Source organism: Tachysurus fulvidraco, chromosome 13 (assembly GCF_022655615.1).
Source record: "Tachysurus fulvidraco isolate hzauxx_2018 chromosome 13, HZAU_PFXX_2.0, whole genome shotgun sequence".
NCBI classification, from domain to species: domain Eukaryota; kingdom Metazoa; phylum Chordata; class Actinopteri; order Siluriformes; family Bagridae; genus Tachysurus; species Tachysurus fulvidraco.
The window spans coordinates 15,680,219-15,704,059 of NC_062530.1; the positions used below are offsets into that span (position 1 = coordinate 15,680,219).

A 23,841-nucleotide genomic window follows, 5' to 3' on the forward strand; every position below is an offset into this window, starting at 1 on the left:
CTAAGGAATAAGATTACATATTTTGACATTGATGGTTGGAGCCAGCGGACTTTCAAGTAAACGAGGACTTGCAGAAAGTGTGGTGAAGTTTAGTGAAACAGTGACCAAAGACAAGCTTTTGACCTTTTTTCTTTTATAACCTGGATGAAGAAGCTAAAATTTGTGTTTATGACTCCTGTTGTGGTTTCCTGCTATTTGTCAGCTCAAAGTGTAGCTGCGTGTCCTTGACATTATTCTCTCTGTCTGTCTCTCACACTCCTCACACAGTATGTATTGTAACGCATGTGACGGCCTCTGTGATAAGGTCTGTGAAACTAAAACCATCGACTCGGTGGACGCCGCCCAGTCCCTCCAGGGCTGCACTGTTATCAGAGGCAACCTGCACATCAATATCCGTCGAGGCAGTAAGTATTTAGGAAGAAGTGAAAACTCCCTGTGCCACACTAGCTATTTCATGGCTTTTATATCATATTATCTTACTTTGTTGTGTACTCTGTTGAAAGCAAATGAAACTTATGTGCATATTTACTGATATATCACATGTACAATAAGCTATTATGCAGCTCATGAGCTCATTGTCTCATTATTCCTGCATTAGTACTGTCCATTATAGCAACATGTCTTTTCACATCTTTTTTCTTTATTTTTCTTTAGACAACATTGCTTCAGAGCTGGAGAGTTTTATGGGCTTGATCCAAACAGTGACAGGTTATGTGCGGATCAAACACTCTCACGCCCTGGGCTCTCTATCGTTCTTAAAGAGTCTGCGCTACATTAACGGAGAGGAGCTTTTAGAAAAGTAAGACTCCTTTCTTCTTTTCGTTTGTACACAACACCAAATAGCAGCTTTCATAACTTATGTGACCATCTCTTAATGATTGCATACAATTTGCATATTTTTATTATTATTATTTTTTTTTTGCTGTAAGTGGAGTCATATAGTCCACGTGGGTTGATGCTGGAAAGGGAAAAAAAAAACATTTTTATACCTTATGCTTAACCATTTTCCTTGCCTAATTCTAACTTAGCATCCTGCTGATCAATGCATTCAATGATCCATTGACCCAGCATGAAACAAATGCAAATGTTTAGCCATGCTCAAAATAATGCATTTGTTGAAGCCTAAATTTTTTTGTGTTGGATATTTTAGGTTGCTAAAAAAAAAAATATTGGCTTCTGTGTAATATTTTGCAGAAAGTTCTATCCATGTAATACATTAATGCAGTTTTAAGGTATTTTTAAAGAAAATCTGCTGAGAGCATGTAAGTCAATATATTCTGTATGCACTTTAACATGTAGGGACTACATATGGGCTTTAGCATGATGTCACATGCTGTTTTTATACAGTACTTTTGCTTCAGGTAAAATGTCTAAGACGTTTAGGGGAAGAAGGTGAAAGAGGTCGTGAGAAAGCCTTTCTTTGTTCTCAGGTTTCTTCTGCTAGGGGGGCTTATATGTGTGTGTCTTGCATTCCTCACATTCCTTAGATGTTCTGTTGAACTAAACATACCCAAAATACAGATTACTTCCACATCAACTGTGTGTAAGGATGAAATATAATATTTGCACATACTTGCTGGGGCTTTAGTGGCTTCAAAGCACATATACCTTATGCCTGATATTTTCATGGTGGTGCATTCTTTTCACAGCAGTGGCAGGGAGTGGTGCTTTGGTATGACTGTCCTATAGAGTGGGTAGTAAGTGTTCACAGTGTTTTACCATATCATTACCAAGTCAATGTCACAACTGTGCTGTCAGCGGTGACCTCTGCACTTTAAAGGATGTGTAGGGGGCCTGAAACTTTGCACCTAGCAACACATGGGTTTCAGGCAGCAAATGTGTACCTACAATATGGCATGTACTGTATGCTAAGTTTACTGTATATAGCTATATTGAAGATGTACTACTTTGAACGTAGATATAGAAAGTAGTTTGTAGACTGAAATATTGAAGGTACACTACATGCATTTCTAGGTAAATGATACACACTACAGGTGCAAAACTTACAGAGTTTTTGTTCTGAGAGTATAAAATTTGGGCACTTTTCTAACCCTTCCTCTTGTTATTCTTTGTGTCATATAGTATGTATGCATTCTCAGCGCTGGATAACCAGCACCTGCAGTATTTGTGGGACTGGAGCCAGCACAACCTGACCATCAGAGCAGGTAAACTTTTCTTCCGCTCCAATCCTAAACTCTGCATGTCCGAGATTCACAAGATGTGGGAGAAGACGAGTGTCCTGGAGAAAATGGAGCAAGATGATGTTCGCAACAATGGGGAACGAGCTAGTTGTGAGTAGCTTTTTTTTTTTATTCAAGCTAGACTTATGACACCTGTTCTGTTGTATTAATTCAGCAAGACTGCAGTTGCAATTGCTTGAGGCATCTGCCAGTGAACACTGCCAAGTCAAAAATCTTTCATATAAATCTCTTTTGTGTCCTTTTCCCTAAGGTGAAAGTCATATAATAAAATTCAAGACCAACAATACCCAGAGCAATCGAATAAAACTTACCTGGGAACGCTACCGACCGCCAGACTACCGAGATCTCATCAGCTTCATAGTCTACTACAAGGAAGCGTGAGTGTTTCTGTTGGCCTATGTTCATATCTGTATTACTCTGAAAATTCTGGGACCAAACTCAACTCCTAAAATAAAATAAGGAACATTTTAAAATCTGGTCCTGTTTAGCAAATCAAAGATGTGTCTCCTGTGCCATAATGATCCAATCTGCTGTTAGGACAAATGAAAACTGCTCCCAGAGGAACCGATTTTTTTTTTTAAAAATGTGGTTTCATAAAGCAGAAAGCAGCTTAGCTTTGCAAGATCTAATAAGACATAGCCTATCCTGTAGAAATCCTAGAAACACGTGTTTGCAAATTGAATCAAATCATTAAAACGCTTCTGGTGATCTATTTCTGTGACACAGACCATTTCAGAACATTACAGAGTTTGATGGACAGGATGGCTGTGGGTCCAGTTGGACCATGGTAGACGTGGACCTCCCTCAGGAGAAATCATTGGATCCAGGAGTTTTGCTTTACCCGTTAAAGCCCTGGACTCAGTATGCCATTTTTGTTAAAGCCATCACTCTGGTGGTGGAGGATAAACATACTGTTGGGGCTAAAAGCAATGTGGTCTACATCCGTACCAAAGCTTCCGGTAGGTAACCGACTACTGTTCAAACTGGAACCATGGAAAATGTTGTCACATACTGTAAATATATGTGATTTACTGTCAAGTGGAATTTTCATTTACTGGAAAAAAATTAAGTCTTGCTAATTTAATTGGATCAGCAAGGCATCAGTATTGCTTGCAGTAAAAACTGCTTACTTAATAAAGCAGACGTTCATCAAACACTAAACAGCAGAACATCAGATTCTCTGATTTGCTTGTTTATAAGCTTACATGTCCTGCTGTTGCCATTAGACCAATCTTATAGAAATTATTGAAAAGGGAAATTTTCATTATATGGTCACTTCACAGAGCCCTCGATGCCAAGGGATGCCCGTTCATATGCAAATACATCTTCGTCTCTCGTGGTGAAGTGGTCTCCTCCCATTTCCCCAAATGGAAATGCCACCTTCTACCTGCTCCGCTGGCAACAGCAGCCTGAGGACCGTGAGCTCTACCAGCACAATTACTGCTCTAAAGGTAAAGGCACTCCTTTCATTTTAGAGAACAAGACAAGGGTTCTTGCACCATTCTTGCACCATTCTGTGTAAAAAATAAGCCCTCCAAAAATATAGACAGTTCCATGGGTGGAAACACCCTGTTGATGAGAGAGATCAGAAGATTGATTTAAAGCTACCAAGAAGGATACAGTAACTTAAATAATCACTCTTTACAGACATGAAGAGCAGAAAAGCATCTCAGCATGCACAAAGAGCATTAAACATAGAGCTTTGAGGTGAATGAGCAATTTCTGAGTTCATTATAGACTTAACACTTATTCCTTCATGCTGAAATCTTCCAATGTTTGCTGATGAAGACCCGAGCACAAAGCCGACCAACGCAACAGTAGTTCAAATATGCGTCTCCAAGTGACTCTATCCACAGTCTTAGATTCTGTCATGCAGCTCTATTCCAGAGACTCGAACCAGGGGTAGAGGGTCAGGATGACTCCGGCAAGACTAGCTATGACAGCATAACCAAAAGAGAGAGCCAAAAGGTGGGGACATGAGGGCTTCCTGGGACATAAAGCATCCCACTACTCCACAGAAAACCTGAAGGAGATGCAAGAGTGGTAAGGCAACAGCATCCAAACATCCCAGTTCACCAAAAACCCTACGCCCATGAACCTTCAAGATCTGTTCCTTCACCTAAGAAAAGCTATTCACAGAAAGCTAGACTAAACAAATGTGTTCTCAGATTGTGTCTCAGTTAAACACTAATTGGAAGGACACTGTCAGGAACAACAGACCTATATACTGTAAGCACAGAAGATCAGAGAAAATTCTTTTTTGATGGATGAGTTTGTTCCAAAGATAACTCGTACTGCATTCTTCAGGGTTAGGTGTGCTGTACACTGTAACTGTATGTTCTGAGATGCTTTTTTTGCTCACCATATTTTATAGTTACCATATTTGAGATGCCTCAGACTTCCTGTAAGTTTAAACCAATCTGGCCATTCTCCTCAGACCTCTGTCATCAGAACTCCAAGGCATTTCTTAATGCAGAACTGCTGTTCACTGGATGTTTTGGTTTTCTTGACCCTGTGGCCAATTTATTTGGTAATTCTGTCTTACCTGCACTTCCTTCTATGCGCAGTTTGTAGGTATATAATTACAGACTGTCCTCCATATTTTGCTCTTCACACGCCAAGTGTACTAACATAATAGCAACTGCATTTGCCCACAGAACTGAAGATCCCAATCCGCATTTCAGCCACAGCCCTGTCAGAAGTGGAAGAGGACTCTCAGCCCACTAAGTCAGACATGGCTGGTGGTGAGAAAGGCCAGTGCTGCAAGTGTCCCAAGACAGATGAAGACAAAAAGGCAGAGGCAGAAGAGCGTACCTTCAGCAAAGCATTTGAGAACTTCCTTCATAATTCTGTATTCACACCCAGGTACAGTAATCTTTACCAACCCACTCGTGTTGAAACTGACTCAGGAAAATCTGTGGAATGTTTTTTTCTGGAAAAAATGCAGAACAACGGTCAGTATTTAGGGCTGTATGACTTAATTGCACCAAACAAAAAGTAGAATATTTCTGAGGCACGCACACCTTGTTGATTTGTTGCTGGCATTGTGTTGCTGTCTAGAGTGAGCATTTACAAATTATGCCTGCATCCTGATCCCAGATCAGATTTCACCATTTCACTCATTTCTAACACAAGCTCGCTCAGGAGGTGCACTGTTGCTCCGAGGTGTGGTTTGTTATTAGCCTGCCAGCTGTGGATGCTGCACATGAAAAGGCTTTAAGAGACTCATTTGGAACAAAAGATTAAGGTTCGGTCAATAAGGCCTCACACAGAATGAGGTTCCTTAATGCCCATTTGTTGGCCAGAATTCAAGAGGACATCTGCACTGTAGTGTCTGTTTATTTGCTAGTCACAATGCATTCTTCTAAATATCAGAGGAAAAGCTACATAGGCATACGTATGAAAAAAAAAGCTTTCAATTCTTAAAAACCGCAATATTATTGGCCGTCAGACATAAAAACAATTTAGCGACTTATTTTCAATTATTATAAACAAATGAACAATTTTATCACTGCAAATCTGATATAAAATGAGTCAGGACACTGTTGGCTTTCAGTAAGAGATATTTTGACCTTTTACCTTAAACAGAATTTTAATAGTTGAGGATAATACATTTAGCTGCTTATGTTGTAAACAAGCACTTGAGGCATCTTAGTGAGTAGAAATAATTTTGCTATCATTATTTACTTTGTGAGGGGGCATGGTGGCTTAGTGGTTAGCACGTTTGCCTCACACCTCCAGGGTTGGGGGTTCAATTCCCACCTCCGCCTTGTGTGTGTGGAGTTTGCATGTTCTCCCCGTGCCTCGGGGGTTTCCTCTGGTTTCCTCCCTCAGTCCAAAGACATGCATGGTAGGTTGATTGGCATCGCTGGAAAATTGTCAAACTCTTGCTTTTTGGAGCATATTAATGTGTTTGCATTAAAAATTACAGTTATGGCATTCTGTCTGTAAAACATTCTTAAAGAATTCAGTTTAAAGCAGTGGGAAATAAATATTATACCTTGTGAGTTAGTTATTGGGGCCCTGAAAATGACTGATTACATGACTTATAAAATAGTAAATCTTTTTAGGAAGATTTAGTGGCAGAAGGAGCATAGATTAGCAGTCCTGCTTGCAAAATGGTACAGGAATAATCCTAAAACCCTTGCATTTTAGAGCAAGGATTTGAAACAATTACAATCATAATATAATGTAATAATTTCCTTGTGTTTCTGAGATGACATTGGTGTAGCTTCGTATCCAGCGAGACACTGACCAGGATAATGTGGTTTCTGAGCATTAATGGTGGAAGAGAACGCCATAGACACAGCCAAACAACTGTGTGTGTGTGTGTGTGTGTGTGCGTGTGTGCCCGTGCGTGCGTGTGTGTGTGTGTGTGTGTGTGTGTGTGTGTGTGTGTGTGTGTGTGTGTGTATGTGTGTGTGTGTGTGTGTGTGTGTGTGAACGTGCAAACCAAACGTCTTCACCTGTTGTTCAAGCTTATGGATTTTTATTTTAGAATTCATGAAAAAGCAGAGACTGAATGGATGTTAAGGATTTAAGGTAGAGATGGATGGCACTGGTCAAGAAGAGCATGGATGATGATGTCTTTCTCACATCTCTTTTCTCCACCTCCCTCATTGCCCCACACAATCTTTTATTGTGCGCTTGTTTAATTTGGAGTGACCGTCTGTACAGCGCATTCATGTGGAATGTTAATGAATTTTGCGGGAAGATCCCTACTGAGCGAGTCTGTGGACAGAGAAGCGAAAGAGAGAGAGAGACAGAGGGCACAGCAGAAGAAAGTTTGCCCTTTTAGTCCCCTCTCTCCCTCATGGCCATAGATCAGCTGTCCGGGCTCTAAGCCAGTTGGAAGCCTACATATTCACCCAAATCACAAATGTGACGTATCTGCATTCGCTGTTACACACAGAGGGTGGGATGGGAAGGGAAATGCATTATTGATAACCTCTTCCCCAAGCACTGTATCTGTGCAGACTTCATCCTCATTTCTACGTCCTTAGAGCAAGAAGTTGTGTTATCAAAGGATGCTTTGTGTTGTAGCTGTTGAAGCATTCCTGAGGTTTGCAGGTGTGATGTCTGCCTCAGGGTCTGGAATGGATGTGTGTGTCTGGATGAGTCATTCTCACATTCTCAGCACACTTTGTCAGGTGTCTTTGCCTGTCAGCATCTCAAGCCAAAAGTATTTGGTTTCGTTTGTGTCCGTGTCCCTCCTACTTTATTTAGAAATAATCTTTTAGCTAATTTTGTTGCATATTCTTGGGTTTATATGAATAGACCTTAACATCATAATTAACGAATCATGAAAAATTTTGATCTTTTTACATTTATTTGTTTAACAGAATAAATGTAAATAGATCAAAATTGTTCATGATTCGTTAATTATGATGTTAAGGGCTATTCAAACATACCCAAAAATTATCCATTCAAATTTGGAGAACTGGAGAATGCAGATTTAAACACACCCACACATTTAGTATATGGCCAAAACAATATGTAGACCTGACCATCTAAGCCATATATATGCATGCTTGCTGAATGCCTCCTCTTCTCTTCTGGGAAAGTTTTCCACCACATTTTGGAGCATGGCTGTGGGGATTTGTGCTCATTCAGCCACAAGAGCATTGGTGAGGTCAGGCACTGATGGCGGGTGAGCAGGTCTGATTCGCAGAGGCCTGACTCACATCTCTCACGTGTTCAGTGGGGTTGAGGTCACATCGCTTTTCAGACCACTTGGGATTTTCCACACCAACTTTGGCAAATCATTGTTTTCATTGTAACTCACTTTCTCATTCTGGAGCAGGTTTGGGGCCATTAGTTCTAGCAAAGGAAAAACTCAATGCTATGGTGTATCAATCAATGCTAAATAATTGTGTTCTTCCAATTTTGTGGCAGCATTTACATTTATGTCACTTATGGCAGACACCCTTATCAAGAGCAGCTTACATTTCACATGAGCAGTTGAGGGTTAAGGCATGAGGAGTCTTAACACCTTAACCACTGATCTACTACTCCTCTAGCAGCAGTCTGGGGAAGTTGGGATGTGTTGGTCAGGTTGTCCATGCATATAGTGTATATGTACTGTACATGGACTTTGATCACTTTATCTCTTCACAGGCTGAAGGTATCTTCACACATCAGGTGTTTAATTAATTGTTTCAAATAGAAGCCCTGATCATTTACTATTTCTTTTTTTTACCTCTGAAAATTGATCTTGAAAACTATGGTTGAGCATTTGTGCTTCGGATTGTCTCCCATGTTTGTGTGTCCTCCATGATCATAGTTTTTGTCTGTTTCCCACTTTAACCTGTCAATCTTACAAACTCCCCATTACCCAAGTCGCATCCATCTTGTCTTCCTATCTTTGAGTTCAATCCCATCATAGGGTCTGATTATTAATTCTTTGCAGAGATCCTGAGCGAGCGAATCGGTACATGTCAACCAAAGATGGCGCTAGGTAAGGCCATGGCTGCTGCGCTTTAGCTTCATCTGTGAAGTGGCAGTGGCTCAATTAGCAGCTGGTAAACCGCAGTCTTTGGTGTTGCATGCATGTAACATAGAGTGGCAGGTGGTCTTCAGCTTCATCATCCTCACCTTGCATACACACAGGCACTCCTTACTTTGAGGAGAGATAGTAAATGCGGTCATTTCATTTCAAGCTGTGGCTTTGTGGTATATTGCATATGTTTGCGTTATAGGTGCAATGCCAGTTATGCTGTTTTTTACTTTTGTACCAACAAAAGTATGTACTTTATAAGCCACATTCTGACTACGAACAACCCTATTATTCTAAAGGTTAAATGTTTTAACTCCATAATATTTGGCTCTAGCAGTGGACATATTGTCTATAGGTGGAAGATATAGACGAATGTATTAGGGGTTGGATGGTGAATATTCAGGATTCCAGGTGTTTTGATGGAATAGTCAGGATTGTATCCACTAGAAATTACTGGCCAATTGGGTTTATTCTTTAACACCTTTTCTCTTCTCTTCTCTTCTCTTCTCTTCTCTTCTCTTCTCTTCTCTTCTCTTCTCTTCTCTTCTCTCACTCAGACCTCACAACAGTAGACGTCGCCGGGAACTATTTGGGGTTGCTAATGATACATTAGCACGAAGCTTGGGTCAGAACATGACCGCGTCGGATGGCAACATGACAGAACCCGAGCTTGTAGAGCGAGTGTATCCATTCTCAGAAACCACATCTCAGATAGAGTTCATGGAGATCTTCAACCTGCAACCATTTACTGTCTACCGTATAGACATCCACGCATGCAATCATGAAGTTCAGCGATGCAGTGCTGCTGCCTTTGTTTTTTCCAGGACCAAACCTGCAGGTGGGGTTATTCAGTCTCTTTGCATCACTCCAGATCACAGTGTGGGCCTTGAGGATATAGGTCAGGGGCTTCAAAGCAGACTTAAAGTTTAAAACCACATGTTCTGTTATTCCAAAGCTAATAATGATAATGCACTTATTCCAAGCTGTCAATAGTGGTGATTATTGTGCTCATCATTAATAAAGCTTCATTGACAGTCTATTCTGCATTGGCTAGGAGTAATAGGCTAGGTTGTTTACCTTAAAATTAATATCTTAGGACTTGGATCAATGTTCATTACCTCTTGCCTATGTGAGTCGGCTCCTATTGATCAGCAGTCTTTGCTCATCTAGAAAAATCTGACAACATTCCTGGCCCGGTAACCCATGAGATGGATGAGAAGACAGAGGGGATGGTTCTGTTGAAATGGCCTGAGCCTCCACAACCTAGTGGTCTCATCCTCATGTATGAACTCAAGTTCCGCCTGGGGTCAGAGGTGAGTATTTAAATATTTTGCCTCATAAAACACCTAAATACCACTCAGAATATGAGCACAGACCGAAAACAAATGTGTTTGTGTGTGTGCATGTCTATTCAGCCTGAGAAGCATGAGTGTGTGTCGCGGCAACAGTACCGTGAGCTCGGAGGAACCCGGCTAACCAACCTGGGGTTTGGCAACTACTCAGTCCGTGTGAGGGCCACCTCGCTAGCAGGAAATGGATCATGGACTGACTCGGTGTCCTTCTATGTCCCTCAATCCAAGCGTAAGGCACTTCTTCACACTCTGTTTAGCTTATAGAATTCATGTTTATCTTTGGTATAGCTTTTTGATAAATTGCACAATATTAGTATTGTTAATGTAGGTATTGGTATAAATTAGTATGTCTGTTTTTGGGTTATTCATTGGTTTATTTAGTCTCATCTCAGTGCAAAAGTTTTAATCGTTGTTTTATTTATTTCCACAGAAGCCTATGACAGTATGGTCTACCTAGCCATTACACTCCCCATAGGAGTGCTGATCTTATTTGTCACTGTCATTAGCACCTTCTTCCTTGTCAAAAAAAAGAGGTGAGGCATTTATTTTTACTACCTGGAACACTGCGACGATGTTAATGTAATGTTGATTTAATGTGGATGTCCTGTTACACCCTTTCACAGGAACAGTGATAGATTGGGGAATGGAGTTCTCTATGCCTCTGTAAACCCAGAGTACTTCAGTGCAGCAGAAAGTAAGTACTGCTTTAACTGCACACAGTTGATATTGTAGTATATGTAGTATATAGAACAACTGAATTGCCATTTTGTGTTTAGGCAGGATAGAATAATTATTCATTCGTTATATATTTAACCGTAGAGCTTCGGTTTTTCTGTGCTTAATTGATTTGTCATTTCTTTACATGCATACATTTTTCATAATCAAAATTTACAAGCATTCCTGCATACCCTTCAACATTATTTCTATTTAAATATATGAAGTCTGAAATCACTATGTTTCACTATGACACAGACAAAGCAAAAAGCAAGAAAATGCCCTTCCGTTTAATCCAGTACAGTAATACAGTATGGTGTGAGGGAATGTACAGTAGATGTAGAAATGTTTTAAAACTTTCTTCATCTATGCCCAGTGTATGTGCCCGATGAGTGGGAGGTGGCTCGTGAGAAGATCACTCTGTGTCGGGAGCTGGGCCAGGGCTCTTTTGGCATGGTGTATGAGGGCATTGCCAAAGGTGTGGTCAAGGATGAACCTGAGACCAGGGTGGCCATCAAGACAGTTAATGAATCGGCAAGCATGCGTGAACGCATTGAATTCCTCAATGAAGCCTCTGTCATGAAGGAATTCAACTGTCATCATGTGGTAAGAAGCTGTTCCAAGATGCATCTTGACTTTAGTTGATAGAAGAGCAATTTCATTATAGGACATGAGTTACTCCATCCCAGAGGAATGAATTTAACACACCAGATATGAGGAAAGAGAATAGCCACTGGTGTGTGTGTGTATGTGTGTGTGTGTGTGTGTGTGTGTGTGTGTGTGTGTGTGTGTGTGTGTGTGTGTGTGTGTGTGTGTGTGTGTGTGATAAATTATGATCCTGTTCTGTGATTGTTTAAGGTACGATTGCTGGGAGTAGTTTCACAAGGCCAGCCCACTCTGGTGATCATGGAGCTCATGACACGAGGTGACCTGAAGAGTTACCTGCGCTCCCTACGCTCAAAACAGGTATTAGAGCCAACTAGCACTCTTTACTCTTATTGCACTTATCACACTTGTTAGTTCGTCTAGATAAACTGTATGGCCAAAAGTATGTGGACACCCGAATATACGTGAGACTTCCCCAAAATGTTCTTACAATCTTTTACATACAATGGAACAGGGTTAGGCCTCTACAGTAGGTCCCAGTGAAGGAAATCTTACAGCTACAGCTACAATGACATATGCTGTAGCTGTAAGATTTCTTTCACTGGGACCTAGAGGCCTAACCCTGTTTCAGCATTGCTAAAGCCCCTATGTACAACACAAGCTTCATGAACACAAGGTTTGCCAAAGTTGGAGTGGAAAGAACTTGTGTCCTGTGCAGAGCCCTGAACTCACCACTACAGAATATATTTGGGATGAACTGGAACACCAACTGCACTCCAGGCCTTCTCATCCAACATCAGCTCTTTTGGCTGAATGAACGCAGATTCACACAGACACGCACCAACATCTGGTGGAAAGCCTTCCGTGAAGAGTGGAGATTAGTAACCTGTAGTGGAATGTCTAAAACGTGCATATAGGTGTGATTGGTCACTTGTCCAAAAACTTTTGGCCATATCATATTTATCAACACATTTTCACTTAATGAAACAAACAGACTTGCAGTACACTGTACTATACTGCTGTATTAATCAGAAAATTGTTTGTTTGTTCATTACATGCCTAATTTTCTGCCCAGACTGCTCTTGAGTCTATTACTATAAGCAGTATTAACCTGAATCCTCTTACACTTCATCAGATATGTCTGGCCAGGTCTCAAAGACAGATCTTTTGTGTCTCCATCTCTGCCACCTATCCTCTTTTTTTTTGTACTTTATGGTATCTTCCCCTGTGGTGCAGAAACAAAGGCATCCTGGGGAGTAACAATGAGAAAGAGAAAAAAGAAAGGTAGTATTAATCTTTTTAACACTACGTTAACACTCTGTTCTTTCCTCTGGCTGTGCAGCAGGGTTCATGTAGCCAATCTCTCCCACCGCTGAAGAAGATGATTCAGATGGCTGGCGAGATTTCCGACGGCATGGCATACCTCAATGCAAACAAGTTTGTCCACCGAGACCTGGCCGCCAGGAACTGCATGGTGGCCGAAGACTTCACTGTCAAAATTGGAGGTGATTAATGCTTACACACACTCCAGAACCATTCAGCAGCAAAAATTTAGAACATTCAGGAAGAGCCTCATAAATCTTACTTGGACTTTGATGCAACAGTGCTGAAAAGATCTGAAGCACCATATTATACACTCTCATTCATCACAAGCATTTTCTTCTTTTATTTAGATTTTGGCATGACACGGGACATTTATGAGACGGATTACTATCGGAAAGGAGGCAAAGGACTCCTGCCCGTCCGCTGGATGTCCCCCGAGTCTCTGAAAGATGGCGTCTTCACCACAAACTCTGATGTCTGGTATGAGCACATTTGTGTATACACACACTCAGTCGATACTGGTTCCGTTGGAGTGTGCATGTGTGTGTATGTGTTCGTGCAACTTTGTGTATGTGCCAGTAGAAGGAATTAACAGACTAAACTAAACTAAACTAAACTAAACTAAATGACACATCCCTCTTTACTCATATTTTTCAATAAAAATAAGAGCACACAAATTCCTCAACAGTTTCAATTTTGTAACTGCCTGGTTCTTTGAGGTTCTAATATTTTTATGCATTGTTTTTTTCTAACACTACTTACATCACCAACCATTAGTCCAAACCCAGCCTATAAAAACTTGCTCAAGATATTGCATTTGTCAGACTTTGTGTCTCATTGCTTGATTGTGTTAGCTCAGCATTACTGTAGCCAAATGGAGAACTCTGACCATTGCTTTTGTGTAGTTTCCCAGTTATGTGTACTGCACCAGCTTGGTGCCATATTGCACTCTTAACATCCTCCAGATGTGCACTAATGATGGGATCATGGTTGAAAGCACCAAACCCACTGCCCTGTCTTTGTGCCGGATGGGCTGCTTTTAAAGTCCTCTGGATAAATGCACATATAAACCTCACCCTTAGGTGTCTCCATTTGTTCTTTGCCTTTTTTCCCTTCCTCCCTAAAACCGTTCTTGCTTTGCTGTGGTTTTGCTTTTCAACACACATCCGTTGCAGCCTATTAGATAAAATTCACTGTTACAACCGGCTCACTTTAAGAGAACCGGAGCTGTGCCTCAGATCCTGGGCCAGTGCGGAAAATGTGTCCACGGAGAGTTAATGAATAATGACTAGCAATAGAGAGAACTGTGAGAGAGCTATTTGTGTACGTGATCTTGTTCTTCCCTGCTGCTGCGCTGTCTTTCCTGCTGCTTGAGAACATATAGATGTATTTGCATTTTCAAAGAGCACTTGGCCAATTCAGCACAGAAATAAAAATAGTATCCATTATGGGAAATGGGTGCTACAGAGTTAGTTGTGTTTATATAGAACTAGCGCATGAAACCTATTTTTTCCAGGTATTAGATCAAAAATGGCTCAGAGGACCAACCCAGGTCCTGCTAAACTTTTACCTTAAAGGCTAGCATATGAATTTAGTGTTTTTTCTTGCAAGTGCAATTCATGTTCAGCATTATACTCCACTGGCCTTGTTTTCATGCCGTCAAAGTGAATCAGGTTATGTAAGTAAGGAACAGATTGCTGCAAGATTCACCAGCCCTGCACTTAAAAGCTGGAGGGTGCAACATCTAATTGTGCTCTCTCTCTCTCTCTCTCTCTCTCTCTCTCTCTCTCTCTCTCTCTCTCTCTCTCTCTCTCTCTCTCTCTCTCTCTCTCCCTCTCTCTCTCTCTCTCTCTCTCTCTCTCTCTATATATATATATATATATATATATATATATATATATATATATATATATATATATATATATATATATATTTTCCTCTTTCTCTCTCTTTCATTCTTTGCTATCTTTAGGTCATTTGGGGTGGTGTTGTGGGAGATAGCCACCCTTGCCGAGCAGCCTTACCAGGGCATGTCCAATGAGCAGGTACTGCGATTCGTCATGGAAGGAGGCCTGCTGGACAAACCGGATAACTGCCCAGATATGCTGTGAGTATCCTGCTCCATCGAGCACTGTCCTTATAAAATGAAACAAAACATAACCTTTGCAAATAGTTGAACTGTAATAGATATCTGGCAGTTGTTCATATTAGCTGTTTATCTGGCATTTTGAATATTACTGCAGTAGAAAAGACACTTTAATATTACACAATCATAGATTTATCCTTAAAAAAGAGTGACCTTTATTTTTTTTAAACAAATTCTCACCCAGAGTGTATGCAAAAATTGTGATCTGTGATAAACATGTATGTAATTTTGTTCAGTCATGGTGTTTTTCTATCAGTTGTGCATAGTGATAGTGTGAAGACACAAACAAATGAATAGTTTGTTAATCATAAGATTACCCAATGATTTAACATCAAAAGTTTTCATTTAAATCACAAGCTGTCATGCTTCTCATTTTCTAATAATTCAGGTTCAGTTAAAAATATCAGATAAATCTGATTGTCACCAAGATGAGGATGGGTTCCCTTATGGTTCCTCTCAAGGGTTCTTCCTCATATCATCTTTAATTTAAATTCATTTGAAAAAAAAAATCCATTCCTGCTTTGTGACAGTCCAATAAAATAAAATAAAATTAAACTGAATAGAATTTTATGCAGTGTTACAGGAAGAAATTAATACATTTATAATATATACTAGTGCTTGGTATTTGGTGTTCAGCATTTAGTATTCAGTCTTCAGCCATTGTTATGCATGTGGCTGCAACAGTAAACAATAGTCTTTTCTTTACTGACCATATTAGCATTTTAGGAAGAAACCTAACCAGAATCTAAAGCCATTAGCTCAGCTCTGGCATGTCCTCCAGACTTGGCTCATGATCTGTTTATGGATTCAGTCACGAGAATGCAGCTCTTACGTCAGCAAGTGTGTATGTATGGGAAAATCTGAGGATTCACGTCACAGCTTAAAAGGACCTGCTCGAGTTCAGAGTGTTGGGATGCTCCTTGTGCAGAGTAAGATGAAGCCCATAGAAGGGATGCCATGCCTCATGGGTGAGAATGCCAACCATTTCACCAGCCAGATTAGGATGACCTGCCCACTCCAGATGGGATTCACATATCCAGACAATTATCACCACTCATTGCCGCTCAGTGGGACCATCTACCGTGTGTTTGTGTGTGTGTGTGTGTGTGTGTGTGTGTGTGTGTGTGTGTGTGTGTGTGTCAGTGCACATTTCCCCTTTTGTAACCTGATGTCAGCAACTCGGCATGAGGTCTTTCTCTTCGTTCACATGTTCTCTTTTCTCCTCGTTCTCTCTAATGCTGGCTTCACTTTACAGAGCATGGCTGCTGTTTTTTCAGATTCAAACCTTTGGTTTCCATGGCAGCCCATCCATGGAGGCCTGTTTCTTTTAGCATGTGTGCAGAAAGAATGGAACATGCACTAATGCCACAATGAAGCTCTATATTTTTGCTAGATTTTCCCATGAATATCCCCATAGCTCACAGTGTTGTGTTCATATGTTTGACCCTGGTCTTTAAGTTCATGGCTTAGCAGCAGTTTATTTTCTGTTCACCCATTTTTATTTTAGAATTCATCAAAAGCTAATATGACCGTTTTTCCGTTTGCCACACTGGTCAATATTTTATGAAAATTAGACAATTTGGTTCAATGCATCAGTTTCAAAAACAACAATTTAAACTGAATCTTAGTGACAAACATAAATCACTTATTAGTCATTAAAATTAAGCATACATTTATTTAATAAATAGGACACCATATTTTGTATATTTATAAAATATCTATAAACCAATTCAAATTATTATCGATAATTACAATTATAGTAATATTGTTAGCTTACAAAAAAACATTATTTGATTTGCTTGTTTTGTAATTAACAGTAGGCTTAAATTAGAATCTGAATAAAGTTATTGATATCAGTAAGGGGCTATTAATAAATCATATTCAGTCATAGCAGGTGTGGAGGTATCAGTAAACATTTAATCTTTGCCTTATGAGGAAATCATAGCAGAATTTATGACATTTCTCAAATATTGAATTCTTGTTCTTTGAGGTCACATATGAATTGCATGACTTAAAACCTACCAAATGGTAAAATTGTTGTGTTATTGTTACTTTTTGCTTTAAGAACAATTACAATATTACATTTATACTTGAATCTTTAATGACTGGTTACTTCTGTTGAGTGAATATGGCAGTGAGAGTTTACTGTCTCCTCGCTGTATTTATTGGCCTCCATTTATTGGATTGATCAATCCATTGACCTATAGATTTGTGTATGTCCAAGCAAAAGGGCAGACTGGACTAGAAACAACTGCAAGACTGGCTCCAGTGACTACTGTCATCAATCGTCTATGCCCAGTTTAAACCAATGGTATAATTAACTTTTTCAGGAGCACTCAATGAAGATCTTAAAAAAGCAGCCTCCCCCATTATGGTGCGCTGCTTGACTTGAGGAGCATGCTCTGATATGTCTCACTGAGGCTGTAGAGGCCTGTTACCCCGCAGCTGAGCCATAGGCATTTATTTTGGTGGGCTGGACAGATATTCTTAGCTTGTTTGTGTAAGATGTGAGTGCTGCTGCACCACATCGAGCTGTAATGACCCTGTTTTTTTATGAGGCTGTCAGCTTTTCATGATTGGCTGTATGGACTCAGCAGTTGGGAGGGCGTGTGGGTCATAACAGCACATGCAGACTTTACTATGTGTGTACTCAAAACATTTTGGAGGAACTCAGTTTCAAAGTGGTCTGGTGCCACCTATTGATCAAGCAGCACCCATTTAAATCTAATAAAATACAAGCTTTTCACATTTGGCTTTGTTTTTTTAGTTACATTCTAGTTCTTAGTGGTTAGCATGTTTGGCCTCTCACCTCTCTTTGATTTCTTCTTCTGCCCTGTATGTTCTCCATGTGCATCTCTGGGTTCTTCTTTAGGTCCAAGGCATGCGCTGTAGGCTGATTGGCATCTCAGAATTGTCTGTAGTGGGACAGTGCTTGTGCGAGTGTGTATGTGATGATGCCCTGCAGTGGGTTTGTCAACCACCATATGCCCCGAGGGTTCTGGACAGGCTCCGGGCACCCTGTGACCCAGTGTACAGTAGAATAAGTGCTAACCAAAACAGATGGACCTTCTTGTTCTTTTTAGAGTCATCTTTATTTTACAGTGACTAATAATATTGTATTAAGATATCTCTGATATCTGAGATTAAAGCGGGTAAGTCCTTTAACTAATATAAATAGGGCAGATACTAATTACATGCAAGCCTAGTTATCAATATGTAGTGGCTGGTATAACGTGCCTTAAAGGAGGCCAAGTCTTCCTGGATTTATACATGTGACTAACTGATTGGTTTATCAGATATCCACAACTGAACAGGTTATAAGCTGTGTTATATATAAAGATTATACAATTAGACTATAATGTTACACATATAATATTTTTCACTTTGCTGAAGACTTGACCATGCAGAATCTATTCAGCGTCGGTGTGTATTTATTTGTGAACGTTTGATAGGTTTGGGCTGATGCGCATGTGCTGGCAGTACAACCCCAAAATGCGTCCCTCCTTCCTGGAGATCATCAGCAGCATCAAGGAGGAGCTGGAGCCTTCCTTCCATGACGTCAGCTTCTTCTACAGCGATGAGAACAAGCCACCTGACACAGAGGAGCTTGACATGGGAAACATGGAGAACATCCCGCTGGACCCTGCCTCCACCCTGACTCCACCCTCCTCTCAGGGGCTTACAGAGACTGCTACTTTGCCCTCTGCCCCCATGACCTGCACCTCAGTCCCTACACCCTCCACCTCACCTTCTTCCTCTACAGCGTCTCCAGCTTTGGACTCACACTTCGACAACACACAGCCGTATGCACACATGAACGGCGGCCGCAAAAACGAGCGAGCGCTTCCGCTTCCACAGTCGTCGGCCTGCTGAATTCACGGTATCCCATAATTTCCCTTACACATGTTTGTGGTAACTTGTACTTTTTTCTTAGTCGAAAAAACAAACTCAAGGAGCAAAAATGGAGTTGATACCCAGATAGACAATGTCCTACTGTAAATCAGTACATTGCTTACTTATTTTTATGATGATGATGATTATTATTATTATTATTATTTTTATTTTTATCACAGTGCAAGATTTATGTGTGGCACACAGAAAGGCTGCGTAATGCTCTGGCAATATTTAAAATGACTCACATAACCATCACACTGGGGAGCTGCAGCAGAAACTTCTTTTGTATCATATTTTGTTGCTTTTTAATGTCCTAGAGGAGGTTTAAAGAGGTATAAGCATATTCTCAGCCAGAGAATTGTATATAAACTTTTTTTTTCTTCGTGTATCACCCAACAAGCCCAACTTTCTGAGCACTTTTTAAAGGGCTTGTGTGTGTTTGTGTGTGCATGTCTTGAGGTGTATGTGGGTTTTTGCCAAATGAAAACGCATATATTCCTCTCTGCCATGCTGCATATCTTTCCCTCACCTGCTCTCTTTATCATCACATTTCTCTTTCAAGGTAAAGTAGAGGGCATCTCTGCTAGGATAGCTCGTTCTCATGTTAGAACTGTGGCCTGTTTGGTCAAGTTGTCGTTTGCTCCAGCCCCAAAGATGGGGCTTTTTGAAACTGCCGATTTTATTTTTATTTTTATTTTTACCAAATCAATACTTCTTTTTCATATTTATTAATCAGCATGTTTATGTTTCCCCTCTTTACTTCCTAAATTTTGTTTGAACAAGAAAGTACTGCAGTCATGAAACTATAACTCCTACACTGGCCTCATGCTATTATTTTTTTCCTGGTAAAGCAGTCGGTCTGCTCTCCCCTCTGGCATAGCTCTGATTGTCCAACTGTGACATGACCGTGTCCACTCCAGCATCTGAGAGATGCACAGCCACGATGTGTTGTTTCAAATGACATACAAACAGTCTGACAGCAAACGACGACAAAGAGCATGTTCCAAGTGCTGAGCCAGATAAGAGGCATACAAGATTGTCTCAAACATGAAGCAAACCGTTTGGGCTAAGAGGATCACCGGTCTTGAAACTTGTTTGCATAGACTTTGAGGCATTGTACACGGCAGGTATTTTGTTCACCTAGATCTTTGTCTCTATACAAATCCGCCAATTCTACAAAGGTCTTACAGTTGTATGTTAGACCACCAGATCATTTACACACATCATTGGTTTGTCACTTTTGATAACTTTTTTACAGCTCTGATGTTCTTTGTCTGTACAGAAAGAAGCTGCTATTTTATCCTTTTTTTTCTTCAAGGATGTTATATATATATATAAATATATAAATATATATATAAAGAAATCCTTCAGGTTTAATATTTTATGATCTCCACTACAGTCCATTTTCTTATGCTTTATACTCTTCTAGCAAAAAATGAAAGAAAAACAAAAAAAGGAAGAAAAATTATATTTAATAAACAGATTTTCCCCTTCCGCTGAGAGGTTGTCTAGGTTGCCACATACAATCCATTGCCTTATGTTTTTAATGTATTATTATTAATATTAATATTATTATTATTATTACTGTGTTTGTGTAGGTTTTTACAAAGGCCCTTGGTCTGTGTGAGTAGTTTTGGCACCCTTGTACCAGTTTTCTAGCACTGCACCCCAGGTGCAACTGAATCTCAGGTCAGAGTTAAGATTTTGCTCTCTCCATGCATCCTTGTCCCAGCTCCTCCTTCAAATCTGTTGCTTTGTCTTTGGTGTACTGGCGCTCTCTCTTGCTGCTCTGCCTCCCATGAGTGTTGTACAGTGATTTTTCTGCCTCCCCCAGTGCCTCATTCTTAATTCAAGATTCATCTTACTTTTGTTGTGTGTATGTGTGTTTTTTTAAATATCACTATCACCCCATCTGTATAATTGCTTAGCATCTGACAGGGCTACTTGGGTCATCTTAGGTTGCCTTACAAACCCCAACCTGCTCGCCTGCGCTCTAAAGCAACATGCTGCTGTAGGCTGCATTCTCCAATGCGCCTCAGCGTAGTCACACGCTCTTGATGGGTGCAGGCTTCTCTGATGAGACATCTGGAAACCAAATACAGACAGGGCTCCAGCTCAGTGGTCTTGTCATTTCATTGAGAGTGAAAGAGGCTCGTTTTTTTGATTTGACAAAAATTTATTTCTATTTTGAAGGATTTCTCTTTCTATTTTGAGTAGTGTTTCTCATGTGTAATTTGACCCTTGATAGAAGGCTGTTTTCCTCTCCTTTAGGGTTATTTATTCTATTTTGTGTTTGTGTGTGTGTGTGTGTGTGTGTGTGTGTGTGTGTGTGTGTGTGTGTGTGTGTGTGTGTGTGTGTGTGTGTGTGTGTGTGTTTGAGAGAGAGAGCGAGAGAAGTTTAAATCACTGTATAAATGGCCCAATGTATATGAGTTTTTAATTGTATTTTCCATGATGTCATTACTGGGGGACTTTATTTTCCATTTCTTTCAAGCATTTATCTACCTCACTCTTTTTTTTTGTTATTATATATGTATGTTCATAAAAAAAAAAAAAAAAAAAAAAAAAAAAGAAAGATCTCACTATTTTCTCATGTCTGTAAGAGACAAACTTCAGCCTCTAGACAAACAAACCTCATCAGCATCACAAATCACATGCTCTCAGAGGACTGGAGAGAGGAGGGCTGTGTAGCTACATGCAAGCCCAAAACAAGCAGCCCAAACTGTATCCCACAAAAAAAAAAAAAAAAAACCACACATACTGTAAGAGTAATATTTTACAGCCGAATGTAGGTATCTAACTGACAGTTACAATTCTGGACAAATCAGTGTATTTGCACACTTCCAAAATTCTTTGTAATGAAAAGGTTATTCCTTCTAAGTATCACTGGCTTGTCTGATTTTATAAGAGCCATAAATAGGACAAGGCGTATAATATTTTGGACAGACCTGCATAAGCTTTAGCCATCCTCTCTCCATTCAGTAAAGTGATTTCCGCAACCAGGAATCCTCCGATCATGCAGCTGGCTTTGAGCGTTTGCCATTTATGGTTTTATACAAATACTGCTGTGATTGATTTTCTGCCTAAAGTCAAACTGTTGCATTTCCAAAGCGAGTACAGTTAAGAGTATACTATACTTTATATTAGTATATCAAATATACTATACTCTACTATAATCTTAAGATAAAATCTTAAGCCAGCAAAACCACTATTTTGCATTCATTTATTTATTTGCTGATCTTACAGTATATTTCCTGTTCAGGCCTGAAACAGTTCTAATTTTCTGACTCATTTGGTACTGTTTAACTGTCCAAGCTTTGGCACTGACAGAGAGCAGAAACTGTAGTGCCGTTCCTCTCTACTCTAGCTCTAACTCCAGCAGACATACTGATGTGATTTTTAGTCTGCATTCCTCATTAAAAAAAGTTTTTAAAAAACCCGATTTGTCTTTTTCAGAGCGGCTTCACTTTCAGCTATAAAAGTACCACTGCAACATTCCTTCACTTTTCTACTAACACTTAACACCCACAGACCAGCCAAATATATAAATATAGTCTTGAGCCAGTTTACATTAAAATAAAACTGTTTAGCATTATGATCATCTCAGTATTTAATGATTACACTATAGCCCGTACCTCTGTGAGAGACTATGAGCTGTTTGTACACTTTCAGCTGTAAGAAACTAAATCTTGACTCGATAATTTTAAAAATGTAAAATAAGCACCAAAGTATGTGCTTTTGGGAAATTTGATATTTAAGTATTTGGCCTTCTGTAGACTCAATGTTCCTGCATGCTGTGCTGATTTGGTTTAAAACGTCCTTTCTTTCATCCATTTGCTCCAGAAATTTCCCATACTCATCTATCTCATCCTCCTTTTCTAGAGAGAAAGAAAGACAGAAGTGTCTGGGTTATTGTGTCTCTCTCTGCTGCTTCAAATATGCTGCTCCTCTGTCTGTTTTTAAGGCCTCTCCATCTCCTTTCAACTGGCTATCCGGAGCTTTGGGCAGGTGCTCGGTCTCAGCAGAACAGTTTTCCAAACACGCATTTACTAAAATGAACAAGGCTTTAGACCTTCGAAGTAGGTTTCAGACAGAAAAGGACTTTGAAGCACACAAAAAACACTTTGCTCCATAATTTCTCACAAACCCTGAAAGTACCGTTTTGTAGCACTTAACGTTCTTTCAGTCTCTGCTTGTTGTAGTTTTGTGTAAGAGAAATTTCAGGGCTAAAAATGTGGCCAGTGACAGGGAGACCTGGTTGGGAGATCAGATTGCTGGAAAAAATATGGTATGGAAAAAAATCAATGGCGTTCTGCATGGGACAAGACATAATCCAAATCACCATTCTTTGAAAGGCCTTGTACTTGTGTTGTTGCATATGTATATGGATGGGAGTGTATCACATGTAGATGTAGTGATGTAGATTTTGATGTCTTTATATTGAGAAAAAAAATTACTATAGAGCAGTGATATTTATTTGTTTGATTTTTTTTTTTCTGTAATGAAATGGACAAAAGGGTTGGCTTGTTCCAAAGTGAATGTCAGTTTTTGTTGAAAGCTGCCAAGGTCCCTAGTTAACTGTAGGTTACAAATCTACCACAGAAACACAGACACAAATAGGACAGTTATGTCCAGTAGATTACGGGTAGTCATGAGAGAGATTTAACATGACTAGAATTTTTGTTTTAAAGAGAAAAGTTTACAGTAGATATAGCGCTTCTTGCGATTACCGATCCTTGCGATCCTGAAGATCGATTGACTGAAAGAGTTTGGTTTGTTTTTTTGTTTTCTTTTTTTTTTCCAAGTATCATTAATTTTTGTTGTATTTCCTCAGAATACAAAACCTCAGGTTTTGAGAAGATGCGTAGATGCATTTTGATTGCAATAATGAGCTTGAGGTTTTATATACATCATTTTCCAGGCACTGTTACTTTGCTTGGCATTCCGGATTTTAAAAAAATAAATAAATAAGTCAAATAAATGTAAAGGGGCCTTGTTCTACTGTACTGAGAACTTTTTTTTTTCTGAAAAAAAAAAAACAAAAAAACAAAAAAAAAAACTTTTATCTGTGTCATTGAACTGATTGGAAAAACTGATTTGATGAAACAG

General features: G+C 39.7%; 1 protein-coding gene across 1 annotated transcript in view; it reads left to right on the forward strand.

Annotated features, from left to right (window-relative positions):
• Nucleotides 1–23,797, forward strand: part of igf1ra (insulin-like growth factor 1a receptor) — a 96,549-nt gene extending 72,752 nt beyond the window's left edge. The window contains exons 5-22 of the mRNA XM_047822250.1: nucleotides 268–404; nucleotides 655–799; nucleotides 2,083–2,291; nucleotides 2,452–2,578; nucleotides 2,928–3,160; nucleotides 3,485–3,652; nucleotides 4,859–5,066; nucleotides 9,255–9,535; nucleotides 9,868–10,010; nucleotides 10,113–10,278; nucleotides 10,480–10,582; nucleotides 10,673–10,743; nucleotides 11,140–11,369; nucleotides 11,622–11,729; nucleotides 12,712–12,874; nucleotides 13,043–13,172; nucleotides 14,665–14,799; nucleotides 18,291–23,797. Of these exons, the coding sequence (XP_047678206.1) occupies nucleotides 268–404; nucleotides 655–799; nucleotides 2,083–2,291; nucleotides 2,452–2,578; nucleotides 2,928–3,160; nucleotides 3,485–3,652; nucleotides 4,859–5,066; nucleotides 9,255–9,535; nucleotides 9,868–10,010; nucleotides 10,113–10,278; nucleotides 10,480–10,582; nucleotides 10,673–10,743; nucleotides 11,140–11,369; nucleotides 11,622–11,729; nucleotides 12,712–12,874; nucleotides 13,043–13,172; nucleotides 14,665–14,799; nucleotides 18,291–18,711 (3,178 nt within the window). The 3' untranslated portion in view covers nucleotides 18,712–23,797. The remainder of the gene's footprint in view (nucleotides 1–267; nucleotides 405–654; nucleotides 800–2,082; nucleotides 2,292–2,451; nucleotides 2,579–2,927; nucleotides 3,161–3,484; nucleotides 3,653–4,858; nucleotides 5,067–9,254; nucleotides 9,536–9,867; nucleotides 10,011–10,112; nucleotides 10,279–10,479; nucleotides 10,583–10,672; nucleotides 10,744–11,139; nucleotides 11,370–11,621; nucleotides 11,730–12,711; nucleotides 12,875–13,042; nucleotides 13,173–14,664; nucleotides 14,800–18,290) is intronic.
• Nucleotides 23,798–23,841: the final 44 nt, after the last annotated feature.